The sequence below is a fragment of the Corella eumyota genome, chromosome 7 (assembly GCF_963082875.1).
Source record: "Corella eumyota chromosome 7, kaCorEumy4.1, whole genome shotgun sequence".
NCBI classification, from domain to species: domain Eukaryota; kingdom Metazoa; phylum Chordata; class Ascidiacea; order Phlebobranchia; family Corellidae; genus Corella; species Corella eumyota.
In genome coordinates this window covers 6,147,485-6,160,737 of record NC_137496.1, presented here as the reverse complement: position 1 = coordinate 6,160,737, position 13,253 = coordinate 6,147,485, and the positions used below count along the sequence as shown (strand labels likewise).

Sequence of the window (13,253 nt, the reverse complement as noted above, 5' to 3'; positions counted from 1 at the left end):
TATTATTCTGTTGAGAATTCTACTTTAAAGTATAATGATTCATGATAAAGGTTTAAAGTTGTAAGAAATTGGATATATGGAACCGAAAATCCAGAAAAGAGAAAAATATTTATTTGCTTCTACAAACCAACAAATTCAAGTTTAACTTTATATATTAAAGATGCAAATAATCCCAAAAAATCAAGTGGAAGTGAGGTTTTCTATGTTACAGTTTCAATAAGGTGGCAGTTTTTATTAATAAATTTCATACTGTTTTAAAATTTAAAATATCTTTACCTACATCCGCATTTTTTTTTAGACGAATTGACGAAATGTTATTCACAATTTCTCACCAAGATTATGAAACTCTCGAAATGAAATGTAGAAGCACAGATGATAAATCTGTTGCAATCAGATTAAATCCCAATCCTGGAATTAAAAATAAAAGTCCATCGGGAGAAATATTTACCTATGCAGTTAAAAATATTACAACTTAAAAAGTAGATGAAGGAAAATTTGAATTTCCCATAATACCAATTTCACAAACAGGTTTGTATAGTTATTAAAAATAGTTATTAAGCTATTCTTTTTCGTTTTAGTTATATGGTTTAACTTTAAAATTTTAATTTCTGGGAAAAATGGACAAAATTTAAAGTTTAAAATAAACTAATAAGTATTTTATCCAAGTATTGAATTTGAAATTGTATTTTGGTTTAGTTTAATTTTTTTTGTAAATATTAAGTAAGTCAGCAGGGTACAGTACAACACCAAATATACAATATTCATGGAGACCATGCAAATGTTAGCTCAACGTCAGGTAAACTTAAATTTTTATATGGAAACTGATTTTTATAGTGACTTTGGGTTTATCTTCTTTGTATTGTCTAATTTTAAAATAAAATTGTTTTAAAATTAAGTTAAACAATTTAACTGAGTAGGTTCACAGATGAATTATATTATTGTTTTTTCTTTGTTTTATGTTTATACTAACGTGATTCTATTTGAATAAGATATTAAGTCGTTAATTAAATTGTATATACTGAAAAAAGTGTGTTTATTAAATATAAAATACGCTACAATACTAATTATAAATTCCTAATACCAGACTGCGTTTATTTTTTTCTTATTGGTCTTATTGGTTAAAAAATCTGACTTATTTTAGTCCTACTACAAGCCTTATTTTTTTAATACGTGAAAAAAGGCAAAAATTAATATGGGTAGAGCTGGTCGTTCTTTAGCTTTACTTTCTCAATAAAAAAAGCAAGAGGGTTCGAGCCATATACATTGCCAAATAAGATTAATTTATTTACACTACACGTTTGATATACGCTTGGAATAACAAATTAAAAGAAATGTATTAATATTAATTAAAATGTTTTTTTCGTAGTTCATTTTTTATTGGTAATTTGTTTTTTAAAAAATGATATCGAATTTTAAAACCTTTTACATTGACACCATTTCGGTTTTTACCTTTTTATAATAATATTTTAAATTATTTTTTTTACCCAATTAAAGTGTTTTAGATGCGGTTCTATAGAAAAATGTTTAAAAAGAGTAACAAAATCCACAAAAAAAAAAGTTTTACTTATCCCAAAATTACATGGTTACATATTTACAAGCCTAAATTTTATATTTTAGTTGTCTAACTTTTAAAAACTTTTGCCTATATAGTTTTAGGTTGCCGCTTTTGTAGTTTAATGCTACAAAGTAACTATGTCTTAAAACGATTATTACGAAAAAAATGTTTTTAATTAGAAATTAATTTTTACCACCATCAGATAAGTTAACACTTTTAAACATGTTGATTACAAGATTATTAAATTGTGATGTAGTGGTAAACACACTTGTTACAGATCGTGGGTTCAATCCCCACTGCTCTCATGCTGTAGCGCTTGCTACACCACCATGAAGTCGTGGGTTCACTGGTCTTATGCTGTAGCGCCCTTAGGTAAGGCGGTATAAACTTCTGCACGCATTCGACCTTTTCACGTCGAGGATAAAGATATATACGATAAAAAACTTGTCTTTAATTTTTTTTGTTTATGTATTTATAGAATAAGTTTGCGTGTTACTTACAGTGACAAAACTACAAAAGATATCACAGATACTAGATTTTTTGTATTATTTTTAAAGATACACTAAACGTCGACTTACATTACAGAAAATAATACTATGGCCTTTCTTGTATGATGTTTTCGCTTATGAATTTATTAAGAATTATTTAAAGAGAAAACATTCACACTGTTATTTCTATCATTTTTGATTGTTCTGCAGTATAACTAAGTACACAATAGGAATATAAAAAAATACGATTCAAAGAATAAAGTTACCCTTAACTATTATAACAAAGAATGCTAAAGATTGTATTTGGTTTAGTATTGTGTTAGCGCTAAAACGAAATCACAATGTTAAAGTTAGCGTCTCAGCCCACGGTATTTTAAATTTTAACACAAAAATTTTGGTTCAATATAAAAGTAGAATAATTAAACTTTTGTGTCAGTTAGTTATACCTATAACGTTTGGTTTTAGCCTAAACATAGATTATTTTTGTTACCCAAGCCCAGACAGCTTTAATTTACATTTGTCTGTTTTTAAGTATTACTTAATGGTGTTGTAAAATAGTTTAATAGGCGAGTGTTACTTGCCTAAATAATATCTTTTTTTGTAAATAATATCTTTTTTTGCACTTAGGTATTAAATAAAAATGATATCTTTATATTTTGTTTGTAGCTTATGTGTAACAAAATAATTAGGAGCTTGTTCGGTTTATTAATATATACATAATTGTATAAATCCATATAATACGTGCAATTTAAGAGATCTAATTTTCAATGGCTTTAACAATTGGTAAATACTAGTTTTCAACTAAACAATTTTAAATAATAAAATTATTTTTTAACAAAAATGTTGTTTATTATTTTGCCTATTTTATTTACATTTGGTACAACTTGTACATTATATTTTTTTATTCGTTAACAGACTGTGGCTTTTTTAATTGCAAGTGGTACGAATACTGTTGTGAAAATTCCTACTGCACCTCGTCTTCTTCATTTTGCAATTCTGATGCCGACAATTTATTCACAGCCGTCGTAGGACTAACGTAATTAAAAAAACTTTTTTTCTAACACATAATTAAAGGTATGTTCTAAACACAAAGTACTGTAAAATAGCTTAACACATACAAGGTTTTGGGTTGTTTTCCAACTGCCATTACAACCTAGTTTTTTTATGCAAGGTGCTTACAGTAAAACCAGGGGCAGATTAATAATGCTATGACAAATCTATAGCTTGTTATAAAATATATACACTAAAAATTTTTCAGTTCAAATCGTGAGTAAAATATTATAAAAATTAAAACATATATTACTAATTTCAAGTATTGGTCCAATTATTGGCATAGTGGTTGCTGGAATTGCGGTTGTAACAGGAATAATTATTTTGATTATATGTTGCTGCACTGCGGCTAATCGAAATACCGGACGGGTAAACACAACCGGGGCAGTGCAAGGTACAGTTATCTGGTCTTATATATTAGTAAAATTACCTGTAAAAAAGATTAGGTTTTTATTATAAATAGAAGTGGAAATCGAACCCGGCAATTTGTATGGTAAACCCAAACTTTTTTTTTATATATATGTTTATTCTTGATGTAGGAACGACTTAAACAGAGTAACAACTGTTACTCCGACCCAGTCTTGAGTTGCCTTTGGCAGTGTGGGATATTATAGCTTTTAATTGCCCGATAATCATGGTGCTGATTAAGTGCTGGCTCGGCAGGAGTTTATACCCTTTATAGCACCTTACTCGCTAAAACATAAGATCGGTGGAGATTAAACCCACGACCTCATGTGGTGCAGCAAGTGAACTTACCACTACACCACGCCTTGAAGCCAACGTCGTGACATCTCCTGCACACTGACGCATTGTTAGTATTAATTTCTTTTTACGCATTTTAGTACAACAGCCAATAGTATCTTATGTAAATCCACAGCCGCCTGCCTATGTTCAGTACAACGCCCAGCAACCTGTTTCAGTACAGTATACCAACCCTGCCGCGTACCAGCCTCCTTCTTATGGAAATTCTCAGCATACTTATGCAACTAAGACAACTAACGTAAACTAATAATTGTAAAGTTGCTTTTTTATTTTGAATATGCTTTACCTGCTTTTTATACAAATCAATAAATTAACGTAAGTAGCCTAACAATTGTAGTTTTATTACGCTTAAATAAAAATTTTACATATAGAAAATATAAAAAACGTAATTAGAAGCGTATAATTATTGTGGATTTATTTTAACAAATCAAAAAATATATTAGAAATAATTAGAGGTTGTTTTTGTTGTGTCTTTGAATATCAATTAATCTACAACAAGTCTACGAACACCTATTTTTATTACGCTTATTCAAATAGAAAACAAAGAGAAATAATTATAATGAAATACATTATGAAAACGTAAGTAAGCTTAACTAGTTCAGAACTAAGAAATGAATTCTTTAAACAGTCGAAAACCAACTAAGGAATGCGTGCATTTAATTACGCGTTGTAATGCGTGTTAAGCTGATTACTTCAAATTAGGTGCATGAAAGTAAGATACAGTTTCGTTACGTAAATACACAGTTGACAGTTAAAATAACACATAGTTAAAAAATAAAAAAGGTTATTACAGTTTTAAATGCTATAAACGTTAATGTAAAGGTCCTGCCGAGATTTGAACTCGGATCGGTGGATTCAGAGTCCACTGTGCTAACCGTTACACCACAGGGCCACAATCTCAATCTTCAGACTAAAAAGATAGCTTGATGTGTGTGCTTTGTGTTTAGACGGGGCCGGCTTATATGCACAATAAATAAAATTGTAAAACTTACAAAATATGCTAATAGGTAAAAAATGGTTATTGCAGCAAGTCGATACATTTAAACAACCATTAGTGTTATTACATTGGTCTGGTGTCAAGCTGGCAAATATTTTATTTATATAATTTGAAATAATTTTTTTACCCAAAAATCACAAGGTGCAACATAACAAAAGACAATAGGCTTTTTAAAATAAATGAAAGAAAAACAAGTAAAACGGAAACAAAAAAACTAAAACAAATGAAACGGAAACACCAAAACAAAAATTTTAACCGTTTGGTATCCGCTTATTTTTTCGAAAACCATTTGACCGTATAGACCTTTATCCGAAAATTAGAAAGCAACATTTTTTAAAGAATTAACAGTAATTTTTAAATATAGGGTGGAGGTGAATATCGATACTAAAAAAACTGTAATTTTCGATATATAACGTACTTTTTTTTTTTTTTTCTGTGATGTTACTGTAATTCGTTTGGTTTTTGGTAAATTTTTTTTTTCTGTGATGTTACTGTAATTCGTTTAGTTTTTGGTAAAAATACTTGCGTTCAAGATATAAAAATACAGTTTAAATTTTACCACTACTGTGTCAATAAAATCAGGCACAAAACAAATATGAATTATAACTTAATATGCTTAAGACTAATATATGGATAGATTGCCTTTACAAAATTTAGTTTTTAAATTTATTTTAAGGAGGTTGAAAGTTAAGTTTATAAAGAAAAATTGTAACATTAAAAACGTTTTTTTAATACATCTACTAAAAGTTGCCTAAATATTACATTACATTTAATAATTCTGTACAACAACGTACGATAAATACATTTTAATTAATAGTGGTAATCTAATCCAATTTTAATATTTTTTATAATTTTTAGATGATGACTGTATATTTTTTTTTAATGTCTTTATCCTCAACGCAGAAAGGTCGAATGCGCAACCTAAACATAGAGTAACAGCAGTAACTCCGACCCCAGTCTCGAGCTGCCTTTAGCAGTTTGGGATAGTATATAGATATAATTCCACAATAATTAAACCGCTGGTTCAGCAAGAGGACCTACAGCAAAAAATGTTAATAAAACGATACAAATGTTGATGAAAAATTAACCTGAATACAAATAAACAACAAACAGATTTTCTGCGTTTTTTATATTTTTAAAATTCCACATGTCCTTTTTGGCTTCATTCATTTTCTATTTTCTCAAATTTGGTTTGTTAAAGCTCTGCCTAAGTTTGAAAAACCTTAAAAGATACGCAAACGTTGGAATAAACTTAAAACATGCGTTCGTCTTACTTTACTAGTCAGTCAAAGTTAAAGAGATGGTTCGGTCGCGAAGTTTTGTTTTTTAATTATGTTGGAATTTTTCCAACTTGCACGAGGATATCATTATTTTAAAAATTGGTCAAGTAGTTTTTGAGATATCGGGGTTTAAAAGTAAAAGGGAAAGTCCCAACGCTCGCGAGTCACGTGACGCACGACGTCATCGTCATAAGATCATATGCTGGCAGGCATAGGAAAGTGACCCTATTTTGTCCTCTCTGAGCTGTTTGTTTTCCTTTTTTTTAAATTTTTTTTGCAGAAAACAAACTTAACATAAAAAGCAATATTTAGGCATTTTATATTAGACATTTTTTACTTTTTAAATATTTTTAATTGGGTAGGCCGTATTTAAAAAATTTTAACAAATTATGTCTATGCTGTTAATTTTGAAAGTTTACCAGCCAAAAACGCTTACAAACTCTTGCAAGAAACCGACAGGTCAACTAAGTCTTATTAAAGCAAAGTTTGTCGTTAACACAGTCTTAGTTTTGTTTAAAATAAAATCACTTCATTGTTGTTAACTAATATATTGTCAAATTAGCTTATATAGACGATATATACTTTTATTTTGGTTATACTATAACAATTATTTAGGTTATATTTTTACAAGTGTAAAGCACAAACTAAAGTTAACAAAAGCAGCAAACACTAATATTTGTTGCCAGGGGTACAAATACTTACGTATATTTTACGTTATAATAAAAATTGTTTGGAATTATTGATTTAAAAGGTTTTTATGCAAAGTATTCACAAAACCGAAAAAAGTTATTAAACTTTATTCATTATTTGTCTATAAAAGAAAAAAACTATAATGGGATATTACTAAAAAAGTATGTCTGAATATATATAAAAAATATATTATTAGTATTGAATGATTGTGGAGTTAGTGTGTTTAATTTAACCCAAAAACAACTCAATACCGGATAACCTAACCCGTAAATGACTGTTTAATTCCCCTTTAGTAAGTTTAACTTGACAATCTAACAACAGTCGACATACCAACGTAACCAGAATATTAATGCTTTAAAAAAAATTAAAAATTACAGCTAAGCTGCTTTGTTTTTGTGCTTTAAATTGTCAATATTAATTAGTAAAAAATGCTAATTGTGTTATAAAAATAGTGTTTTTTTTTATTTTATAAAGTTGGCGTTGGCATGTAGGCTGTGAAACAGAATTAACAGGTCCTTATACAGTTATAAAATTGAAGAATATCCTTACGTTGAATTGACCGGTCACCACTTTTAACAGTTGCAAGGCTTGTGAAAACTAAAAAAATGTTAAATACAAAAAAACCTTTATTTCCATTTTTGTAATTTTATACAATACATACAAAAACTTACTTTTAAAACGTAGATTAAATCTAAAGTCTTTAATGCCGCATAATCTCTATTACTGTTGTTTTACCTGACTAATAACAGATTAAAATTAAAATAGGAAATGCCATTTCCTTAATTAGATTTAGCGTTTTACATAGCTAGAAACGACGCACTAACACATTACATGTAATATTAATATGCATTTTACGTGGGCATTTATTCACTGGCAGCGTGTTGTAGTGGTAGGAACACTTGCTTTACCACATGGGATCGTGGGTGCAATCCCCACTGCTCTCATGTTGTAACGCCCTTAAAAGCTTTAAATGGTATGAATTTCTGCTGAGCCAGCACTAATTAGCAGCATATTTATTGGACAAATACAATCTATATAGTATCTTAAACTTCCTGAAGAAACTCAAGACTGATTACTCTATGTTTAGGTCGCGCAATCGACCTTTCTGCATCAAAAATAAAGTTATATATATATATAAATGTTAAAAGATTATAAAAACTTGAATGCAATACAAAATATTAAACGCCTTTGTTTACAAACCTTTCTTAAATCAATATGCCATTTTCTTTATATATATAAACTGCAATGTTTTTATTATTGATGAGATTTTTGTGTACTCTGTAAGGACCATAACCTACCTTGTTCGTTATTTGATGTCGTTTAAAACAGGGTTATAAATGTTTTCATACGTTAAGTTGCGATTAACGTTTAAAAAGAAATCAAATTAATGTTTTATTGCGTGAATTGTTATTGCCAAAATATTTTTTTCTAAAACAGTTCTTTTAAACGTTTTCAACTGGTCAATGACATTTGTATTTAATATCAAAACAATTATAGCGAGATTTATAGCGTTAATTTTATTTAATATATTGAACTTTAATCCAAGCCTGTCGACCGTCGCTCCTAAAGTTCCTGTTTTACTGTCAGGGGAATTGTACCACGAAACATTAACTAATGACGTGAAAGCCGACCGGACACCTTTTCTCGTTTTTTTGTATATATCTATCCGTAAACGCCGGTCATGGCGTCAGACTACGAGCCGAAGGGTCTCGGGTTCGAGCCGCACCAACGTCACACTATTCGCCCTTGAGCCCGGTGTTTACGGATATCTCAAAAACACGTCAAAACAGCACACCCTTCCTCAATAAAAATATAAAACCTATCAGGTGATACGAAAAAAAAGTGCTGGCTCAGCAGAAGTTCATATCGTTTATAGCGCCTTACTCAAGGATGCTACAGCATGAGAGCCGTGGGGATTGAACCCACGATCTGTAACAAGTGCGTTTACAACCATGTAATGTTGGGCTAAATAAAACCCGTTTTGTTTTGTAGATTTTATCCCTCTTTTTAAACATTTTTTTATAGAAACGCGTCCAAAACACTTTATTTGGGTAAAAAAATAATTTAAAATATTATCATAAAAAGGTAGAAAACTAAATGGTGTCAATGTAAAAAAATGTATTTTTTAAAGTAAACTTTTAAGAAGTGTTTCAAAATTTGATATCACTGTTTAAAAAACAAATTACTAAACAAAATGAACTACGAAAAAAACCTTTTATCTAATATTATAGTATTTCTTTTAATTTGTTATTCCAAATGTATATCAAACGTGTAGTGTAATTAAATTAATTTTAGCTATTCCGTAATGTTTATGGCTCGATTCCTCTTGCTTTTTCTATTGAGAAAATAAAGCTCAAAAACGAACAGCGCTACCCGTATTGATTTTTGCCTTTTTTCAAATATTTAAAAATAAGGCTTGTAGTGAGACTAAAATAAGTCAGATTTCTTAACCAATAAGAAACGGACTAAATTAAAACAATACGTGGCACAGCAAAAAAAACGCAGCCTGGTATTAGGAATTTATAATTAGTATTCTTTATGTTGTCAGCTTAAAGCCTAATAAGGTCTTATTTAAGCACTAAGTCTAATAGGGTTTTGTAAATTCATTTATAACGACTTCCGTAAGTTTCTGACTATTTTTAATAAATTTCGAATTTAAAGTGGAATTCAACTGCTTCATTTTTAAACAAAACTAAATAAGTAATTAGCTTTAAATATAAATTTCATTTAACTTTGTTTTTCTTTCGCAATGCCAGTTTACAATACAAAATCATTCTGCGAGCTTAGGGGCGAACACTTTCGTTGCTAATTAAATATATATTTGCACATATTTTTTGTCTATATTTTATAAAAAGTACTATTCGTCTTTTGAAATTTGGGAAGGTGTAATTAAAAGATTTTTAATTGTTATTAAAAAAGCATGACTTTGTATGTTCTTTTATCTTAATTTGAATAAAATATAGAAATTTTTGTAATATTGTAAACACATAATGTGCATTAAATGTAAAAAATAAGGCGGAAAAATGCTTATTTTTACCAAAATTGCTATTTGCCATTTTCTGCGTATGAAAAAGGTTAAAGCTTGTAGTAAAACTAAGCTAGGTTAGGTCTCCCAATCAAAAAAAAGGACTAAACTAACTCGATAGCCTACGTAGAGCAGCAAAAGTTTAAAACCCAACGTGGCATTAAGTATTTATAATTAATTATCTTTATGTTGTCAGCTACCCCGGTCTGATATATTTAAGCACAAAGCCCAATAAGGTTTGGTAGATTAATTTATAACGACTTCTTCTGAACGTTTCCGACTACCCTTAATCAATTTGGAAAAGATATGAAAAATTTACTTCAATTTTAATCAAAACTAGCTAATTAATCAGGTTTAAAAATCAATTTGATTTTGTTTAACTTTTTTTTTGTTGTGCCAGTACACAATAAAAACTCATTTCCGTGAACTAAGTGGCAAACACTTTTGTTGCTAATTATTATATTTGTGTATACTCTTTTGTCTATATATTAAAAATTTTATCCGTCTTAATTAAGATAGGAAGTGTGAATAGAAAACTTAAATTTGTAATTTAAATAATACGTTATTTAGTATCTCCTTTAAATTAATTTAAAAGTTTTAGGGATATTTTGAATATATTATTTGCATCAGATTGTGTTTTAGGTTTAAAGGCCCAATATATTTTGACGTAAGGATAAAAATCGTTTTGCTATACAAAAAGCATTTAAATATTTATAATACTAGAACAAACACGTAACAAAAGTTCTAAATTTTTGTAATATTATTAAGCAATAATTGAAAACCGAAAACGATGCCGAATAAAATAACAATTTTATTCAATTCTTGATGCACTTATAACAGTGGAAATTATTTTACTTTGTTTGATTAATAATTCAACTAGCCTGTGCTCATAAAATTTTTAAACAAAAAAACGCCTAGCGCTACCAATATTGGCTTTTGCCTTTTTCCTGCTTATATAAAAGACTTCTAGTGAGACTAAAAAAAAGGTCTCTTAACCAATGAAAAGCTTACAAAACCATAACGCTATGTGGCAAAACCAAAATCCAAAACCTAACGTTGTATTAAGAATTTATAATTAATATTCTTTCTGTTGTCAGCTACCCCGGTTTGATATATTCAAGCACAAAGCCCGATAAGGTTTGATAGATTAATTTATAACGACTACTTCCGTAAGTTTCTGACTATCCTTAATTAATTTAGAATAGAAAATGAAAATCTGCTTCAATTTTGAACAAAACTGAATAATTAATCAGCTTATACATTTTACTTTGTTAAACTTCTTTTTTTTTGCAATGCCAGTTCACAATACAAACTCATTTCCGTGAGCTTAGGGGCGAACACTTTTGTTGCCGATTAATTTATATATTTGCGCATATTTTTTGTCCATATTTTAATAAAAACACAATTCGTTTTATTAAAAGAGGCTGTTTAAATGGAAAATTTAAATACGTAATTTAGTATTTCATTTTTCAAACATGTAACAAAAGTTCTAGATTTTTGTAATTTTATTAAGCATTATTCAAACAGCAAAACAAATAACAAACAACGTGGCCCAATAAAATAATGTTTTTATTCAAGACTTATGCACTTATAGAAGTGAGATTTTATTTCGGTTACTTAATACTTACAACTAGCCTGTACTATTAAAATACTTAGGCGAAAAACGCAGAGCTCCACCCAAGTCGTTTTTTGCCCTTTTTCTGTAAATAAAGAAAAATGCCTGTAGTGATACTAAAAAAAGAAAAGTCTTTCAACCAATGAAAAGCTTACAAAACTATAATGCTACGTGGCGAAGCAAAAATCCGAAACGCAACGTGGTATTAAAAATTTTAAATTAATTTTCTTTATTTTGTCAGCTACCTCGGTTTGATATATTCAAGCACAAAGCCTAATAAGGTTTGATAGATTAATTTATAACGACTTCTTCCGTAAGTTTCTTACTACCCCCAATAAATTTGAATAGAAAATGGAAATCTACTTCAATACTGATCAAAACTGGATAATTAATCAGCTTTTAAAATAAATTTTACTTTGTTTAACTTTATTTTCTTTCGCTGTGCCAGTTCTTAATACAAACTCATTTCCGCGAACTTAGGAGCGAACACTTTCATTGCTAATTAATTATATATATTCGCCTTCTTTTTGCACATATTTCATTAAAAACACAATTCGTTTTATTAAAATTAGGCTGTGTGAATAGAAAATTTTTATTTAATATCGAAATTTCAAACCCCCCTTAATGAGTAAAGCTTCCGATAGTTAATTCAAAAGTCGATAATGACTCAGGGTAAAGCTATATAACAAGGTAAGCAGTGTACACTTGATCACTTACTTGTGCGCTTCTGCCAAAAAGTGATAATTAAGTTGTGCAATATTCCTAATTGAAACATTCGTTTTAATTCAGAAGATATTGTGAGAAAAATGTTCTTAAAAGTTATTATCGTAATTTCTTTGATTTGTCTAGGACTGGTGCATGGGAGAGGCAATTGTGGTAATTTAAGTTCAAGTATTTTTTTCAAAATAACTTTTAGTGCCGTTCAGGTAAAGTTAAATATTTTAAATTTAAACTTGACTTGTTAATTTTTAAAGCTCTACCCCCGTCATAATTAATATACACAAAGAATAAAAAAAATATACACAAACAATATCTTAAAATTAAACGTTTATTTTACGTTTGTTTAGAAACTACAAATTGCAAAGGCGTGGTGAGCTATAACAAGTGCTACAGGTTGATCTACACGGTTGCTCCAGTGAAAGGTTTTACTTTGGCCCAGGCTCATGCTATCTGTAAATTTCATGGTGGAAAATTGGCTGAGATTGCCTCGGAAGAACAGTACCACTTGTTTTACAACTACATTCAAGATAATTGGAATGTTGCTTTAAATGGTCGTTGGATCTGGGTTCAAATTTGGCTTGCTTCAAAGCTTGAAGTATTTTCTTTACATATTTTATAATTCTATAAAATAGAATATTAAATTGTGTGAAAACTTTTTACACAAAACTTTTATTTTTTTGATATTTTTATCTTTTAATTTTAGAAAGGCGGAATTCGACTTCAAAACGGTAACTTTTGGCTTCCAAGAAGCGATTTATGGCATCGAGGATTTCCAAATAACAAACCAGGCCATGATAAAATAACACTTCAGGTAGAATAATTTATTGCGTTTAATAAAGTACTCAAACTAAAAAAAATGTTAGTAACAAATAAACTTTAATATTAGAAATATATTTAAAATTTATTTTAAGGTGGCAATGACTTCTACCCGTAATGTTAAAGGTTTTGTTAACTACCTTGGAGGGTATTTTAATAGCGCTGTTCCATTATGTTCCTTTGATCTGGAATAATAACGAAATGAAAAATGTTGGTTATACATTGATCTGATCAATGACAACTTTGTCAAATGTT

At 29.0% G+C, this 13,253-nt stretch overlaps 2 protein-coding genes and 1 non-coding gene across 4 annotated transcripts; 2 read left to right on the top strand and 1 right to left on the bottom strand.

Annotated features, from left to right (window-relative positions):
• Positions 1 to 2,707: 2,707 nt before the first annotated feature.
• Positions 2,708 to 4,261, top strand: LOC145759972 (uncharacterized). 2 transcript variants are annotated; one of them, XM_082573826.1, is made up of 4 exons: positions 2,708 to 2,826; positions 2,959 to 3,079; positions 3,357 to 3,487; positions 3,936 to 4,261. In XM_082573826.1, exons 1-4 carry the CDS (start codon positions 2,811 to 2,813, stop codon positions 4,100 to 4,102), a joined length of 435 nt encoding a protein of 144 aa, XP_082429952.1. In that variant the 5' UTR covers positions 2,708 to 2,810; the 3' UTR covers positions 4,103 to 4,261. The 2 variants fall into 2 exon arrangements, with proteins under 2 accessions (XP_082429952.1, XP_082429953.1); XM_082573827.1 differs by having other exon boundaries at positions 3,971 to 4,093.
• Positions 4,262 to 4,675: 414 nt separating this feature from the next.
• Positions 4,676 to 4,747, bottom strand: Trnaq-cug (transfer RNA glutamine (anticodon CUG)). Its single transcript has one exon. It is a non-coding gene; the product is annotated as a tRNA-Gln (tRNA).
• A 7,451-nt stretch (positions 4,748 to 12,198) lies between these two features.
• On the top strand, positions 12,199 to 13,192 carry LOC145760178 (uncharacterized). The gene is made up of 4 exons (XM_082574056.1): positions 12,199 to 12,338; positions 12,530 to 12,777; positions 12,886 to 12,993; positions 13,094 to 13,192. Exons 1-4 carry the CDS (start codon positions 12,269 to 12,271, stop codon positions 13,190 to 13,192), a joined length of 525 nt encoding a protein of 174 aa, XP_082430182.1. The 5' UTR covers positions 12,199 to 12,268.
• The last annotated feature ends 61 nt before the right edge of the window (positions 13,193 to 13,253 follow it).